Source organism: Propithecus coquereli, unplaced genomic scaffold (genome assembly GCF_000956105.1).
Source record: "Propithecus coquereli isolate 6110/MARCELLA unplaced genomic scaffold, Pcoq_1.0 Scaffold19, whole genome shotgun sequence".
NCBI lineage: Eukaryota > Metazoa > Chordata > Mammalia > Primates > Indriidae > Propithecus > Propithecus coquereli.
This window is the reverse complement of record NW_012143856.1, coordinates 1,445,162-1,463,455: the sequence shown is the minus strand read 5'-3', so window position 1 is coordinate 1,463,455 and position 18,294 is coordinate 1,445,162. Positions and strand designations below refer to the sequence as shown.

At 35.3% G+C, this 18,294-nt stretch overlaps 1 protein-coding gene across 1 annotated transcript in view; it reads left to right on the top strand.

Annotated features, from left to right (window-relative positions):
* Positions 1-15,692, top strand: part of GFM1 (G elongation factor, mitochondrial 1) — a 46,001-nt gene extending 30,309 nt beyond the window's left edge. The window contains exons 14-18 of the mRNA XM_012642908.1: positions 6,868-7,030; positions 8,751-8,895; positions 14,217-14,377; positions 15,144-15,197; positions 15,330-15,692. Of these exons, the coding sequence (XP_012498362.1) occupies positions 6,868-7,030; positions 8,751-8,895; positions 14,217-14,377; positions 15,144-15,197; positions 15,330-15,461 (655 nt within the window). The 3' untranslated portion in view covers positions 15,462-15,692. The remainder of the gene's footprint in view (positions 1-6,867; positions 7,031-8,750; positions 8,896-14,216; positions 14,378-15,143; positions 15,198-15,329) is intronic.
* The last annotated feature ends 2,602 nt before the right edge of the window (positions 15,693-18,294 follow it).

Below are 18,294 nucleotides of genomic sequence, written 5' to 3'. Positions count from 1 at the left end.
TCTCTGAGGCTTCCAGTTTCCTGTCCATGGAAATACAGTCTGGTTGTTTCACTTGCAGACTGGAGCACAACTTCTAGTACACCACACAGAGTCCCTAACAGGGCAAGGTGCAGAAGGTGCTCCTGGTAGTGATTCTATTCCTTCTTTCCCCTTCCCACTGGAGAGTACAGGAACAGGATTGCTCATCCCTAGATTTCTGTGGGATTTGCATCAGTTCTGCTCAAATGGGAGTATGAGAGACTGAAAACTATAGTATTAAATTGGGGGATTATGTAATTTGGATCAGAAGAAATAAAAAATGAACCTGCACCCCTTTCCTCCTCTTCCTGATCTTAGAAGGATGAGATTTTGATATAACACCATGCTTCCAACTTGAATCACTTTGAATCTTTAAGGATTAATACTTAAAAACTGAACTTATGCAAAGCATTACTTCTGCTGTGTGATCTCCTTCTTTACAATGGGCCTTCTTGGTGGTCTTAGGTTGTTTGGGCTAGGATAACTTGGAGATTCTACCAAGGTTGGGCCAAGACCTTCACTGCCTGGATTGGGACCTTCAAATTGGTAATAATGCACATATCTGAGAACTTTTGAGGCCCCTTTGTTCCCAGTTATGTGGATTTTGCAGTAAATCTGGATTCTGGACTTTGGCCCCAGTGTTCTGCTTATTATCATCTCCTGGGGTTTGGGGGTTCTGATCAGACTTTGGTGTTCTCTGGCAACTTTGTCATTAAACACCGTCTCCTGTCTTCTGTCTGTTTCCACCATCTTGTATTATTTGTCAGTGAAAACTTTCCTCAATCTTGTCTGTGTATGACAAGTTTGCTTCGGGAGATACCTTCTCTCTCTCAGGCATGCCATGGCCTCTCCATGTTCCTAAGGTCAGCATTCAGGTGGTTTAGCCTTAGGGTTAAACCTTGACACACTCATAACAATGGTCTTATATTTGACAGAACGTCAGCCATGTTTTCCTGGGTTTGTCAGATAATAAACTTGTACTATCTCCTGGCATAACTTCACCAAGGAATCGGTGAACTTTGGGAAACTCTGATATGAGGAAAACAGTTCATTTGAGAGGCAGTTTAGAAGAACAACACCAAAAATCAAAAAATAATCAAACCTTCAGGAGGAGAATGTTCATCTTATTTGTCTAACAGAGATCACTTTGTTCAATGTAGAAGACTGCCCATCTTTTATTCCCATACTTCAGGGCTTTTTAACTGCATGGCTTATGGCTTATGTTTAAACTTTTTCCTATCTCCTCGAAGAAGAATTATAACTAGCCTTTCACAGTGATAATTTCACACTTGTCTAAAGCTTGCTGTAGCTCATCTTTTATCCTTTCTCTCCCTTTTTCTTCCACTTGAAACATTTTAAAGATGAATTCATCAGAAAAAGTTATTCTGTCATTATATGTGCAATCCAAGAATACTTAGTGCAAATAAACAGGCAAAAATGTCTAAGAGAAAAAAGTCATTAACCATTTGTGCTTCTTTAGCTTTAAACAATGTAGACAGATGAATTTAAGTAATAGCCTTTGTTATTATGGTTATTGGAAGCAAGTTTTCAACATAAAAGAGGAGCTTTTGAATATGATTTAATGATTATCAATATAAGGTTTATAAATTGTATTGTTTAAAAGGTTTATAAAATATTTCTGATATATAGATGAATTTAGGCAAGGTGTAATGAATAGTTATTTAAAGTCAATTATATGTCTTTTTACAGGTTTTATATAAAATTAATGCTGAGAAAAATATTGTAATTCATATAAAACTGAGGTTGAACTTTTCATGACTTAAACTTTCTAAATTTCCTGTATTTACTTTATGGGTTAAATAAGTTATCATTGACTCCACCAGTTGTGTAAGATTGCAAAATATAAAATGGTGTTTAACTAAAAAAAAAAAAATTGTAATATGGATGTCTGTTAAAGGAGTTTGGATCTTACAAAATTATTATGCTACAGTAATTATAAGGACCAAAAGTGTTAACTAAAATTGTAATTTTTCACATCCTCAGTTAACTTTTCAAGACCTTACATGATGTTAAATTAGTCCTTGGATACTTGGCAATTTCTAAGTAATAAATGATACAGAGCTTTGGTTACTAAAGGTAGTTTTAATTTACCATTTTTCTTATATATTATAGAATGACTATGAATTAACAGAATGTGTAAATACTTTGTTGGTATTATATATGTATTATTTTTTCACCCTGAAATAGTGGTAATCTAAAATTTGTACTCATAAAACTTTAGCTAGACATTTATTAGTTTTTTTGTCTTCTAGTTTATTCTTTGGAGAAAGGAAAAGTTGATTGCTTTGGTTAAAAGTGATGATTAATAAAAAGAAATAAGAATACCCTTGGTATAATAATTATAGAAAAACATGAATATATACATACAGGATAATGAATATTAATTTTTACTTAAGGAAACTATTTGTTAAAATGGTAATTTCAGTGCAGTAGATGTACTGTTTTTTTTTTTTTTCCCAGCATATTATGGGGGTACAGATGTTTAGGTTACGTATGTTGCTCTTGTCCCCCTCCCCCCCATATACTGTTTTTTTAATATACTGAGGTTATCAATATGTTGAATATAAAATTTAAAATTAAAAAATTTAATTTTATCTATTTATGTAATTACATATTTCATTATGTGTTTTTAAACAAATGCAGCATACGTCATTTTCTTTTGCTTTACTTTATTGCACTGTGCAGATAGTGCATTTTTTATAAAGGGTTTGCGGTAACCCTTTGTAGACCAAGTCTGTCTGCTCCATTTTTCCAGCAGCAGGGGCTCAGTGTCTGTCACATTTTGGCAATTTTCAAAATACAGTATTTCAAAACTTTATTGTTATTGTCTTGTATGGTGATCTGTGATTTTTTTAGAGACAGGATCTTGTTCTGTTGTTCAGGCTCAAGTGCAGTGGCATTATCATAGCTCATTGCAACCTCAAATTTCTGGGCTCAAGTGATCCTCCTGCCTCAGTCTCCCCAGTAGCTGGAACTACCTACAGGTGCACGCCACCATGCACAGCTAATTTTTTTTTTTTAATTTCTGTAGAGATGGGGTCTTGCTCTTGTTGCCCAGGCTGGTTGCAAACTCCTGGCCTCAAGTGATCCTCCTGCCTCAGCCTTCCAAAGTGCTTGGGTTACAGGCGTGACCACCATGCCAGGCCAATTAATGATCTTTGATGTTACTACTATAGTTATTTTGCCACAAACCTTGTACAGCGGTCCCCAACCTTTCTGACACGAGGGACAGGTTTCGTAGAAGACAGTTTTTCCATGGAGGTGGGAAGGAGTGGCCCTTGCTGCCTGGCTCCACCTTAGATCATAAGGCGTTGGATTCTCATGGGGATCACACAAGCTGGATCCCTTGCATGTGCAGTTTGCAGTGGGGTTCGCACTCCTATGAGGGTCTGATGCTTCTGCTGATCTGACAGGGGAGGGGTGGGGGTGATGCCAGCGATTGGGGGCGGCTGAGGTGGGGCTTCACTAGCTCATCGCTGTCCTCTTGCTGTGCGACCTGGTTCCTGGTTGCTGGCAGCCGTGGTGTTGGCGTTAGTTGGCCGAGGGTTGGGGACCACAGCTGTATAAGATAATGAACTTCATTTATAAATATTGTGTGTGTTCTGACTGCTCCACCTACTGGCCGTTCCAGTCTCTTTTCCTCTCCTTGGGCATACTTATTCCCTGAGATGCAACAATATTGAAATTAGGCCAATTAATAACCCTGCAATGGCCTCTAAGTGTTCAAGGTAAAGGAAGATGTGTACATCTCTCACTTTAAGTGAAAACTTGGAAATTAGTTAACCTTAGTGAGGAAGGCATGTCAAAAGCTGAGAGAAGCTGAAAGTTAGGCCTCTTACACCAAACAGGTAGCCAAGTTGTGAATGCAAAGGGAAAGTTTTTGAAGGAAATTAAAAATGCTACAATGAATATACAAATGCTAAGAGCAAAACAGCCTTATTGCGGTTATGGAAAAAGTTTGAGGGGTCTGGATAGACAATCAAACCCTACCTTAAACCAAAGCCTAATCCAGTGCAAGGCCCTCACTCTCTTCAGTTCTATTAAGGCTGAGAAAGCTGCAGAAGAAAAGACTGAAGCTAGCAGGGGTGGGTTCATGAGGTTTAAGAAGAAGCCATTTTCGTAACGTAAAAGTGCAAGGTGAAGCAGCGAGTACTGATGTAGAAGCTGCAGCAAGTTATCCAGAAGATCTAGCTAAGATAATTGATGGAGGTGGCTATGCTAAACAACAGATTTTCAATGTGGATAAAACGGCCTTGCATTAGAAGAAGATTCCATTTAGGACTTTAATAGCTAGAGAGGAGAAGTCAATGCCTGGCTTAAGAGCTTCAAAGAACAGGCTGACTCTCCTGTTAGGTGCTAATGCAGCTGGTGGCTTTAAGTTGAAGCCAGTGTTCATTTACCATTCTGAAAATCCGAGGGCCCTTAAGAATTATGCTAAATCTACTCTGTCTGTGCTCTGTAAATGGAACAACAAAACCTGGATGACAAATTATTATGGGTCTCTGGGATTAAGTAAATTATATTACAATTTTATGTAACTATATAACATAAAATCAAGTAAAAATGCCTATGGCTTTCAACTTTGGTATAACTATGAAGTCAAGGCAAATCTACAAATTAAGAGATAAACAGCAATACCAGCACAATTCTAATTAATATTAATTTTAATGTGATAAATGATGTTTAGCCAAAACAAAATTGCCTTTCACAACATGGCAGTGGTCTGACCACAGGGCTGCTTTTACCTTCAGCCTATTTAGCTGCCTGCTGGGGTGTCTTAGTTCTTCCACCTCTTCATCTAAACTACTGCAAAATCTGTCTTGTTGCAGTGCCTTCTAACAGCTTTTGAAGTGAATGCATCATTTGTGGATTAAATTATTTTATTTTTTTAATTAAAAATTTTCATTGATGATAAAATAGCACCTACTTTGTGGATTTGTAGTAAAAAATAAGTAAGAACAATCTATATAAAGTGCTTAGCACAAGCCTGGCATGTTAGTGTTCTATTATTTGGCAACTTCTCCATTATAAATTCAGATGTGGTCCCTGAAACTGTATGGAATTACATGTTTGTGAGGTGGTCTTCCAGAGCAATGCTGTCCAATAGACCTTTGTGCAGTGAGGGAAGGGTTCTGTATCTGTGTGCTGTCTGGTATGGTAACCACTCTCCACGTGTGTCACTTGAGTGCTTGCAATGTGACTAGTACAACTGAGGAACTGAAATTTTAATTTATATAGCCATGGTTAGTGATTACTGTATGGATGGCACAGACCTAGGGTATGTTTGCATAGATATTATATTATTGTCAAGTTGAAAATAAAATTTAAAATTTCTCCAGAGATCTTTGTGTATAGCTGAGAATATGCCAATGCGCTACAGTTTTGGAAACCCCTTCAGTAATTCTGTGGTGATTTGGCAGGTATTTCCCATCCTCTTTCTTTCTCTTAGTTCTGATAACTGCTTTTTTTCCCTCCCAGGAAAATTAATCTTTCACCATTTTGTTTTTCTCTGCCCATCCTGAAGTTCTTGACCACTGGAAGATTATTTAAAAGCAGTTAATCAGACACATTCACACTTAGGCTCTTTAGAACATCTGCCCATTCTAAGCTAATGTCTCCTGCCAATATTGATATTTACTATTTACTTCTTCCAAACCACTCACAGGTCTGTATGCAGGAACATGCAATCATTAATGTCTGTTTCCCTGTAGTTATCTGCAAGTAATTTTGAAAACAGCAGGTCTCTTCTGTGTTACAGTCTTGAGGATGATTTCAGTTTAAAGGAAATAGTAGATACTCATGAATACTCATGAAATATTATTTCCAATGAAACAGTAGCCTGCGTTTACATATGTTTAATATTTACGTAAAGTGCTTATTCAATCCTCTTTATGTTGCCATTAGTGGTTTCAAGTAAACACTGACCTGTGTCTGTCTGTGTTTTTGAATGGCCTACTTAGTCGTAGTCACTAACATTTTGCCATTAATTATTTTCAGGTGTTAATTGTTACCCCTGCAACTCCCTTTTCTTGTATTGCCTGATTCTATAAGGCCCAAGTGGGCTGGGCGGGTGGCTCATTCCTGTAATCCTAGCACTCTGGGAGGCCAAGGTGGGAGGATTGCTTGAGACCAGGAGTTTGAGACCAGCCTGAGCAAGAGACCCCATGTCTACAAAAAATGGAACAATTAGCAGGGCGTGGTGACACATTCCTATAGTCCCAGCTACTGGGGAGGTTGAGGCAGGAGAATTGCTTGAGCCCAGGAGTTTGAGGTTGCAGTGAGCTGTGATGATGCCACTGCACTCTAGCCCAGGCATCAGAGCGAGATCCTGTCTCAAAAATAAATAAATAAGAAATATAATGTCCAAGTGGTAAAATCAAATAGGAACTGTCTGAATAAATTAACTGTAGCCATCAAAACTCCTATTTTCAAATAAGTGTCCTTGATTACAGAGATTTAAGAAGAGAACACTGTATTCAGGGAAGTGGGTAAGCTCTTTGGAATGGAGATTATTAGAATGAGAACCTTAGACTGATCTTTTTATTTTAATTACTTGATTTTCACTTTTGTGTGAAATTCAGAATTGGCATAATTAAAAAACATGGATTACTTTGGTGGTGTACCCCACCCCTAGTCCCAAATGAGAACAGAGAGGACTCTTTTTAAAATAAATTCTGCAATAGAATTTTATAGCAAGACCATCATATTCAAAGGAAAAAATAAAAATGATTAAACGTGGTTTTTTTTTCTTTCAAATTAATCAGGGTTATTTAATTTTGCTAATTACATGATGCTTTGTTGTTTTTTTCCCTCCTAAATCACTTTCAGGTTTGAGTTTACACATAAAAAACAATCAGGCGGTGCAGGGCAGTTTGGAAAAGTGATAGGTGTACTGGAGCCTCTGGACCCAGAGAACTACACTAAGTTGGAGTTTGCAGATGAAACATTCGGATCAAATGTTCCAAAGCAGTTTGTGCCTGCTGTAGAAAAGGTAAATTTTAAAAAAGCTTTTTTTTGCATTTTTATTTATTAAAAACAGTTTATTAGGTATCAGATCATACCTTATCTTCCATCACATTGTCTGTCATGGTTAATTTTAGTTATAGTCCTGCTTCTTGATCTGATTGTTAAGCTTTCCATCTGATTTAGAATCTCCAGTTCATTAAGTGCAAGAGCTATAAATACATGCTGTGACAATGATGGGATATCATTCTATTTCTTTTTTTTTTCCTTAGAGCCTGAGGTGTCCTTTGTGCCCAGTTCAATCATTCTGTTTCTTAATCATAGTTACCATATATCTCTTGATAAATTGAAATTACTGCATTGATTGTGATGAGCAATTAAAATTTTAATAGTCCTTAAGGATTTATGAAAGTTTTATGTGTACTATTGTAGTAGAATGATCATTCATTAAGATTCCCAACACCTGGGTGTTGCTGTCATCTCTGCTGCTGATTAACGTGCTATTTGGTAAATCAGTGTTCAGAACCAGTTTCTTCGTTTGTAAACTGAGAGTAAAATACTTAAACCTGTATGCCTCACAGAGTTGAGGATCAAATAAGACATATGTGACATTTCCTGAGGAATTAGAAATGCTCTGCACATATCAGGGGTTAGTGTTTTATTTGCTTTCCAGGTGACTTGCTCTATGATGTTGTAAACCTTTAGTTTATTCTTATAGATTGTCGTTTTGGGTTTTTTTTTTAACCTTTTAACTTAGAAATCTCTATTAACAGATTATAATTTTGGTTTCAGTGGTGATAGCATTTTTTGTTATTAATCTATTCTATTCATTATATTCTTATTTTAAGACAATAATTTTGTCATTCACACACTTTTAAATCTTATATCCTACAAGATTAATGTAGGTAAAGGAGAGTTTAGATATTTTTCAGCATACATAATTTACAGTTTGAAATGCCAAGAAATATAGTGTACTGTCTATGCAGCCATGGTATCATGTTGCCAGGAAACACTAACTTGAATTGTAGGAGCTCTATGAAATATTTGTTAATCTGGCACAGTTGTGAGTAATGATAAGAAAAAAAATATTTAAGTGACTGAATTAAAAAGAATTGTAAACTTATCAACTCTAAATGTGTGTAGTTGATTGTATATCAGTTATACCTCAATGAAGCTGGGTTTTTTTAATTGCATTTGGAAAAATGAAAATTACTTTTTAATTTTAGTTCTTACTGACAGTGCATAACACCAGAGCTATAATGTAGTGATCTGCCAATGAGGCAAAGCAGTTCTATGTTCATAGTAGGAGCTCAAGACATAACTATGACGAACACCAATTTTGATGGGGGTTTTCTTTTAGGGAATTCCTTAGTTTTGCTTTTCCTCTGTCTCCTCATTGTGAAATGAAGATCATCCTGTGTCTATACTGGGTTATGAGAGTTAAGTAATTCCTGAAGATGAGGTTATGAGAAAATGTTGTTAGCACTCTTAGCATTGCTTTCAAACTAGCTCACACCTTTAAGTATTAACAATATGCTTTTCTAAGAGGTTTCTTATCTAGATGCCACAATAATGAAACTTAAATAGTAAAGATGTTAGATTTTTTTAAAAAAATTCTTTTTTGAGGGGTGGAATATGGGATACCTAAAAACGTTACACTAGTGAACACAAAAATGTTTGAGGGTTCTTGATAATGCATCTGTAAATAAAATCCACTCACTCCATAAGTTGTGTTTATTCATTAACAGGGGTTTTTAGATGCCTGTGAGAAGGGCCCTCTCTCTGGTCACAAGCTCTCTGGGCTCCGGTTTGTCCTGCAGGATGGAGCGCACCACATGGTTGATTCCAATGAAATCTCTTTCATCCGAGCAGGAGAAGGTGCTCTTAAACAAGGTATGCTGTTCTAGTGTAACCACTGCATCCCGAATCCCTCACTTCTTCTCACTATCGAAGAATGGAAGCAAATGACAAAGAATGTGTTGCAAGCAGAGAGAGAGAGTTTATTGGACCGAAAGTGCACTCAAGGGTTAAGAGCAGACACAAGTCCCATCGGATTGTGGCTCCGGGGTTTCTGTGTCATCCCTTTTTCTCCCATGTGCTCTCTCCTCCTTTGTGAAGTTGTCTCTTCCCCTTTTTTTCTGGACCAGTGGGGATATTATCTCTTTTCTGCAGTCTGGCTGCTGGGGAGATTTTCACCTTATAATGGTTAGGCCCAGATGTGTCATGGGGCTCAAAGCCCATTGTGAAGTGGGGACGGCAATACACAATGTCATATAATGTGCCCTGTGTTGTTTCTCTTGTTTTTTGTGACACTTGTGGTTACCTTTATCTTGTTATTGTTACAGTATGTTCTCTTACTCAGCATCCCGTTTTTTTCACACTGCCCATTCAGCACTTCCTCTGCTTATGTCTTACTTTCCTACCTACGCTAACACTAGTACCCATCGCTTTGGTGTGTCTGTTTCCCCTGATAGACCATGAGAGCCTCAGAAGGCAGTACTATTTTTAGTCTTCACCCAGAGCACTAGACCTCACACCAGAGAATATGGTAGGTGGTGAACAAATATTAATAGAATTGAAGTGAGGGTAGATTACTGTGTTCTCCTTCTTGAAAAGTTAAAAGCCTACCCTGTACTCCTAATTTATCTGGTTTTTTTCATATGTTTAAATTTGTAGATAATCTGTAAGTTCTATTTTTAATAGAGATGATAGAAATGTTTAGAATTCTAAGAAATATTTTAAAGATATGTTAACTGCAGTCATGCTATTTTTAGTGACTTTTTCAAATGTCAAGAAATCCATAAATTTGTAAGTAATTTTTTCATGTATATGACATTGTAAGTTTTTAGGCATTTTGAGAGTAGCAAAGTATTTTGAAAGAATTTAGTAAACCTTATTCACAATGCAGACTTCTTGCTAAACTGCTAAAATTGTCAGCCTTTTCCACGTAGAAGAATATGTGTATTCAAACCCAATGAACTAGAACCCTCAGCAGTTGCAAACCTATCTGATTCTTCACTTTTAAGAGAAAAAAAGCCAATCACAATGTAGCAGTTTGATATCAGCGTTATTCAACAAAGGATCTTCAAGGTTGTGACCAAACCAGAAAATTAATTCTCTTTGTCATCTCTTCCATATCCTTTATGTGGAGATTCATTAGTAATGTCCATAAATATCTTTACACAAGTTGTGATTCACCAAACATTTCAGAAATATTGTCATCAAAGAGGGTTAAAATGGACAATAGAAAATTTAATTAATTGTAATGTTTCCTGAGCATTCAGTAAATCAGGGTTTTATTGATTCTCTGTTTTGAACTCTGTGTTGCCTTTAGTTACAGTTTGCATCTGTGATCAAGTATGGGGCAGTGGTTGGATAAGGTTGCTGATTCCTTAACCAGGTTGCTAATTGCTTATTTTACTTAAACTAATTGAGCCTTTAGTAATTTATGTTTTAGTTTCTCAGCTGTGAAAGGGAAAGAGAATCCTCCATTTCGTTTATGTCAGTTTTCCATTAAAAATGCAGTTGAAATCTATGATGTAGAAATCTTTTCACAATCTGAACATTGTGTTAATAGTAAATAAGAAAATAAAATGACAAAATGAGACTTTATTAGGCATGACTCAAAATAAAAGACTTTTAAGTGTTTACCACTTTTTGCAGCGGAGCATTGAAAGACAGGAAGAAAGAAAACAAGTGTTTACCACTTTAATCTTATGCTGACAAATTAGTTACAATCACTCAATATACTTTTTAGAAGTACAATTAAAACAAATTAGAAAGTACCAGTTGTTCTGTGCTGTTCTTGACTGTAAATTGGTAGGTTTCCTGCAGATAGAGGTTATATAAAGCCAGGTAATTGATATGGTTATCAATTGACAAAGAGCCTCATCCTTTTTAACTGCTCCTATATTTAAATGTAAGTAAATATATATAGATGTATATGCCCATAATATACATACATATCTGTGAAAATGTCTATATAATAACTAAACAGTTGAATATGTACCATTTAGTTTTTTATTAGTTAGGCATAGTATAAATATTAAGTATGATTAATTGCCTGGTAGATGTGCAAAGGAAAAGCACTAGATTATAATTGAATTGAGAAATTTTATTTTTGCAAAATATACATGTGCAAACAAGTAGGGTGCTAGTACGAAAAATAAATTCTGTTTGCTGTTTTCTTCTGATTCTTATTTCTCCATGATTGAAAGACAAAAATCTTTGAAACATCACATTGTATGCCACAAACATACACAATTATTATTTGTCAATTAAAAATAAAATAAAACTTCAAAAAATTAGATTTGGAGTAAAAATAAAAATTAGCTTTTCCAATCCTAAGGGGAAAAAAAAGACAAAGATGTAAAAGTCACATGAAAGGAAGTTCTTTCCAAACTCAATAAGAAAATCAACTTTTCATACATAAACCTCTGCTGAATGCCATATGTGTTTCAGGGCCAAAATGTTGGTAAATGAGCTTAGCATAAAGATAGCTTATGTTTATAAGGTATTATAATTATTATAATATTATAGTATGTTATATAGATATATGTTACATATTACCAGTATTGGAAGAAAAATGGTTAAAAATATCATATTTTCTTCATTTAAGAAAATGAAAACTGGAACTAATTTGAGCCAAATTTTAAATTTTGTCCATAAGATTAATCAGTGATATAATGTAAAACTGAATGTTCTGTTTGGGCATGTTTCACCCTATGACTATGACCATTGCTATCCTTTTCTGTGGCAATTTTTAGTGAGAGCACCATGCTTGGTCTCCCCAGAAAGACCGAATGTGTAGTCACCCTGCAAGAGAAATAAAAGCCTAGCTAGAGTTACACTGTAAGCTCATTTAACTCAACAGCGCCCTTTCTTTGATGATCTGTCCCATTATGTGCTGGGCTTTTGAGTTTGAATCGTGGCTCTCCTCTTTACTTACTTTGTGGAAACATGCAGGTCATCTGAACCTTTCCCAGGCTGCTTGGTGATAATAATTCTACAAATACTAAATGAGAATGTGCTTGAAAACACCTGCACATATATATATTTGGACATAGTCAATGCTAATCCCTTTTCTTGGTATATTAACTTTGACCTGGCACTGTGCCATGCCACCCATTCCCCAGCTGTTTTGTCTCAGAGTGGTTATATTTAATAATAACATTTATTGATTGCTTATGTATTATGCTGAGTACATGAATTACCATATTTTCACAGTGACCTTATAGCTGAGAAAGTTGAGGCTCATAGCAATTAATTGAATGACCCAGGGTTACTTGCTAGTTAGTGGTGCAGCTGAAAGTTAAACCCAGACCAGAGTGATAGCTCGCACAGCCTCTTTAGCATCTGGCCTGGTGATATCTATGTTATTCCTAGTGGGCTGAAATATAAACATTACCATCCCTACCCACTGCCTTGGCTTAAAAGGTCCTATGCCAATATCAGTATTTTCATTTCTTGCCTTGAGGAGCTACAGACCACATCTATCTGCTTGAGGAAAAATTGCTTTTAGGACTTGGCTGCTATGTGGCTGTTGAAAGATGAGAGTGAGTTAGCTCTGGAGTCTTGTCACTTGCGACAGGACTAGAGGAAGGCATGTGTAAGGGTAAGTTTCAGTGAGTCAGGAGGTGGATTTAGGAAGAAAGAGGTGGTTAAAAGGAAGGGAGCAGGGTGAGGGAATATGAAATGAGAACTAGACAGGCTATCTTCAACAATTGAATGATGGGCCCTGCATACTTGGCTCTTTCCTTCCCTTTATAAAGTAGGACCCCAATCTAGCTGTTTTACATTACTCATCTATTGAGAACACTAGATAATGTGTAACTAAATCTGGATATATCTGCTCACATCTCTCCTTCAGGGTGCCTTTTTTCATATTACTTACTTTTCTTCAGAGCCAAGGAAGCTTTGCTGTTGTGGTAACCCAAGAAATAGAGCTGTTTCTACAGTCTAGAATTGTTAGTCTAATTTAGATGTCCATGTAGGATTCTGCGGGGCTTAGCCAATGAATCGTAGGAGTCTGCAGTATTTTTATAAGTTCAATTATTTCTCTTTCAGAATAAAATTAGGACTAATGAGTCAAGGGTAGGTGTGGGCTAGGATATTATTTTAATTAAAAAATATTTCTAAGAAACACAAGTATATTAAATTGCTGTTTTCATTATTACACCGAAGCTGATAGTGTCTTTAGAAGAAGTGCTTTAGTGAGTACAAGAATGATTGTTCATTAGTTACAAACATATTGATGCTTCTGGGAAAATTATGACTATTTAAAAACAAAATATTATCTTTGTCATCTTTTCTGTGTTTTGCTTAAAGCAAAATAAAATTAGCCAATCTGAGGCTGAAGTAGTATTCTGCACTATCACAACTTCCAAATTAAGTATGAATGTTTGAAGTTTTATTATATTCTCTCCATATTGTTACATTTAAATATTAGCATTTGTAATAGTAAGAAGTGTCTGGTTGTGTATTAAGCGGGATAAAAAATAAATACAGACATATACATTGAGTTTTAGTGCTTAAATGGCCAAATCAAATCCAGTATCTTTATTTTGCATGTGAAGAAACTTGAGACCTAGACAGACTATGCTTTTCCAAAAGGCATATAACTTCTTAGAGGCAGAGCAGAAACTAGAAACTTAGTCTTCTAATTCACAATCACATCTGAAATTGTTCAGCCTAGGAAAGGCCAGACAGATCTCATGCATGACTTGTCTCTGAGTATATGAAGGGTGCTTTCCCATCTTTCTCCTGTGACAAAAGTTATTTTCTTGTATTAATAGTTAAAAATAACTATCTGCCAGGGACCAACCAGAAAGAATAGGTTAACCTTGGTCAAAGACTTAACAATTAGTGTCATGGCTTATTCAGAGAGAATAAGTAACTAAACTGGATAATTTAGATGGTAAAGGACTTGATCAAATGTTTTAAGACCTTTTTTTATATTATTTTCTGCACTTTAATGAGTTCTAAGGATAAAAGTATGGTAACGGAAGTACTAATACTATAATTAAATGTCTTACTGGAATTTCCATTTAGAAGAGGGACTGTTACTGCTACTAGAAAAATAAGTCCAGATAAATTATTGTAACCTTATCATTTGTGCGTGTACCTTTGGAAAAGCAACGTCTATTTTCCTTTCATATATGAATTCCAGTTTTTCAGTTTGTTTAAAGACTAATAAACTTTTTTTTTTAACCTAGCCTTGGCAAATACAACATTATGTATTCTTGAACCTGTTATGTCTGTGGAAGTTATAGCCCCAAATGAATTTCAGGGACCAGTAATTGCAGGAATTAACCGGCGCCATGGGGTAATCACGGGGCAAGATGGAGTTGAGGACTATTTTACAGTGTATGCAGATGTAAGTACTATTGGTCATTGACAATCTTGCTTTTATTAACCACAGAAGGAAATCAGAGTTAGCTTTTGGTTTTGCAGATTGTAGAGCAAATTGACACATTCCCCTGTTGAATTTGTGGCTTATATATGTGTGGCAATTTCTGTAATTTGCTGTTAGAGCAATGCAAGTGTGAAAGCTAAAAATGAGATTCATTTTATCTTGGCCTTTTTTGAATGTCATTTTCTTAGAAGTATGGTTATGTTTCTTTTTCATTTCAGCTTTATTTGCATAGCAACTTTTTATTATGTGATCTCTAATTTATTGGGGTAATATTTAATTTCTTTGCCTGTACTTTTCTTGACTTAAATCTCAGGGGAGAAGGTATTTATCATATCATATAAGGCCTCCCGGAAGATACTACCAAAGCACATCAGTAGTGTGTCCAAAGGAAAGTTGTATTAACATTTTCACAGAAGAAACACTTTTGAATGCTTGAGCTGGGGCCAGAGAGCAGAGTGGAGATGAGGAGGGAAGGCCATCAGTGGTGATCTCTCTGTAAAATTAAAGATTTGGTTTCTAGTTGCAACTGTCAAATGAAATAATTTTCAAATAGGGTTTCTCACTTGGAATAAAAGAAAAACGTTTCTCTTTGGCTTTTAATTCTTTTAAACCAAGAATATTGAGTAGAAACCTAAATCTAGAGGAATTAAATGGCTAAGATGTCCATGTATTTTTCTCAAATTTTTTCAATAAGCAGTGCTGAAATATCTATTGTGTTTGTTTTCAGGTCCCTCTAAATGATATGTTTGGTTATTCTACTGAACTTAGGTCATGCACAGAGGTAAGCCAGTGTTTAAATATTACTACAGGGCACTTCAAAAGACCACTTACAGAACGATCAAATTTGTGAAATCCTGACTTTGCATGACGTGATAGTTACAAAAACAAAAGTCTTTTTTTTTTTAACTCCTAGGGAAAGGGAGAATACACAATGGAGTATTGCAGATATCAGCCATGTTTACCATCGACACAAGAAGATCTCATTAATAAGTATTTGGAAGCTACGGGTCAACTTCCTGTAAAAAAAGGAAAAGCCAAGAACTAACTTTCCTCACTTTGAGTTGACTAACTTTAACTGAATCTGCAAGGTTTAGAAACTTTGATGGATTCCAGTAGAATAAATTCAGCCTGCGCAAACAAATTTTAGAGGCCCTTCCTGTTCACATTCAGGAGCTTCTGTTATATTCAAAGATAATTCTGTATGTATAGCTCAACTCTATTGATTGGTTTTATAGTTCATTGAAGAACCTCAAATAAACTATGATTATTACTGAAATATATTTAATATTTATTTAAGGGGGAAGAGACTAATTTCATTTATACTTCTAATGTATATAAACTTCCTTTTCAAATTTATTATGAGATTTTTCAACATACATAAAAGCTGAAAAAACAATACAAGAATAGCCATATACCTTCCATTTAGATTCAGCAATGAACAACTTTGTTAATAATTTATCATATAATTTGTTTTGTCATATTTACTTTACCTGTTTGCCTATTGTGTATATCTCATAACTATATTTAAAAAATTTTTCAAATTATTAGTTTGAAGACTTGAAAGTGAATTGTGTATATCATGACACTTCTTGGAGAGTGATTAATGGGCAGGCTTTGTTGTTTAAGAGTGGATTCCATATGATCTTAATAGCAATTTTCAGATTCTTCATTAGGATATTAAAATATTAGCTAAATTTCCATCTTTTATATATGGCTGATTGCTTCAATTTGTGGCTTTTGCAAATTTGTAACTGCCTCTGTTTTAGGAGTATAAATATTACTTTCTTGCAGTCCTTTGTGAAGTAAAAAATAGACACTTGCATATGCTATTCTTGTTTGTGTTCACCTTAATCTTTCTGCAACCCTAAATAATAAAATATAATTTATAGAGTTGTGGCCCAGTTAGTTTCAGTCACCTAGTAAACGGTGGTCGAATTTTAGTCTATTGGAATTTATCATATATTCATTGAGATCGTGAAAGAACAAAGGTTAAGCTTTTATATCCAGAGTGATTTGGGCTTTCCCTGACAGTTCTATCAGAATTGGTTTATCCAAAAATCATTTTATGCCATAGATGTATCTTAGTCCTTTCCATTACTGAATAATAGAAATAAAATAATTGCTATAAATTTTTTTTGGCCTTCTCGATTTATAGATTTGGCTTTATAAGTTAAGGTTTCTGGGGGGAAGAAGATTTTTTAAAAGTATTAAGCACATGTTTTCAAGACATTTGCCAAATCCTTTAAATGTGTATTGTTTCTCACAACCCTGTGAGAATAAATACTATAATTATACCCATTTTGTAATAGAGGAAGCAAAGGTGCACAGAGAAGATAAATTAAACTTAAGCTGTGATGGTCGACCACCACAGCTTAAGTTTTCAAATTGATACTTTCAGTTATAATTATTCACCAAGTGCATTTCCCCTATGAATGTCTATTGCTACAACAGCATCAAGCCTGAAAAATGTGGTGGTTGTGACATTTCATCAGCATCTTGTGCCATTCACAATAACTTTGAATATTGTTCCTAATGAGGAAATACATTCTATGTATCTTCATTGAATTTAGCATCATTCCTGTGCCTATTAAGAATGATCAGAAATACTGGAACTAAGCTGGATGAATTTGGACTTGTTTTTAATTTGTTAAACATTCTGGTTATAAAGTTATAGTATCAGAAAAGGTCCTAGATATTCAATCAAACACCAGCATTTCATAGGTAGTGATGTGGCCCAGCTGGTGGGACCAACTAGAAAAGGTCACATATGGACAAATCCAGGACTAGAACCCACATCTCTTGCTAACTCATTAGTGTAGTTACAGTTGGTAAAGACTACATACCAACCAAAATCTGTAGCATGGAAAAAATTAATGAGAATATTTATAAATGAGGATTTTTTTATACTATTGTGAAGGATAATTGTTGACTAATTTACAGAAAGACAGTATTCCATACTTGTGTTGGAGAATAGTAGCACTAGGTAGTATTGCACTGATGTTCAACCATTGCTGCACTTTAAAAATCACTTGGGGAGCTTTAGAAAGAAATACCTAGGCCTATCCTCAGATACTCAGATTCTTTGGATGGATCAAGGTAAGTTTTTCAGGTGATTCTGATATGCAGTCAAAGTTAAAGACCACTGAAGTATTGCCTGTACTTAGGCCCAAGACATGAAATGAAAGATTTGTGAAATTCAGATGTGTCATATTATTAATATTCTTTTGTGTGATATTAGAGTTTGGGCTATTGGTTCTTCATTTGATAACTTTACCTTTTTTTTTAAGAGATGGAGTCTTGTTATGGGGCTCTGGCTGGTCTCGAGCTCCTAAGCTGAAGCAATCCTTCTGCCTCAGCCTCTGGAATAGCTGGGACTACAGGTGCATGCAACTACCATGCCTGCCTTGGTAACTATCTTAAAAAAAAATAGTCAATTTTTTTGTTTTCTGTTATTCTTTTCTTCTTTGCTCACTCTTAGATTGTGTGGCTTATAAAACTCACTAAAATTTAATCAAGTCTGAAGTTTAGCATTTTTTATATTCTGTATGAGTCTTAAAATTGGCAGCCACCTAGGAGACGTAAATTGTAACATGTTGGAATGTATCCCTTTGTAGAAGATAGCTGTTTGCATTGCTAATTGCAACTATATATTCAACCATAAATTGTTGAATTGGAGCTATAATTGCTGCTTTCAAATGAATAACAAGTTAATGCATCATTGAAATAAGTTAATTGTAACTTATTTATCCATTCAGATAATGCCAGGCAGCATGTTAGCTGACCGTAGTACTTAGAAAGTTAGGAAAAGTCACAGAGCAGATTAGAATTTTCTAAGCTAAGAGAGATTGGTGTAAAAACTAAGATGTCATGAAGGACTA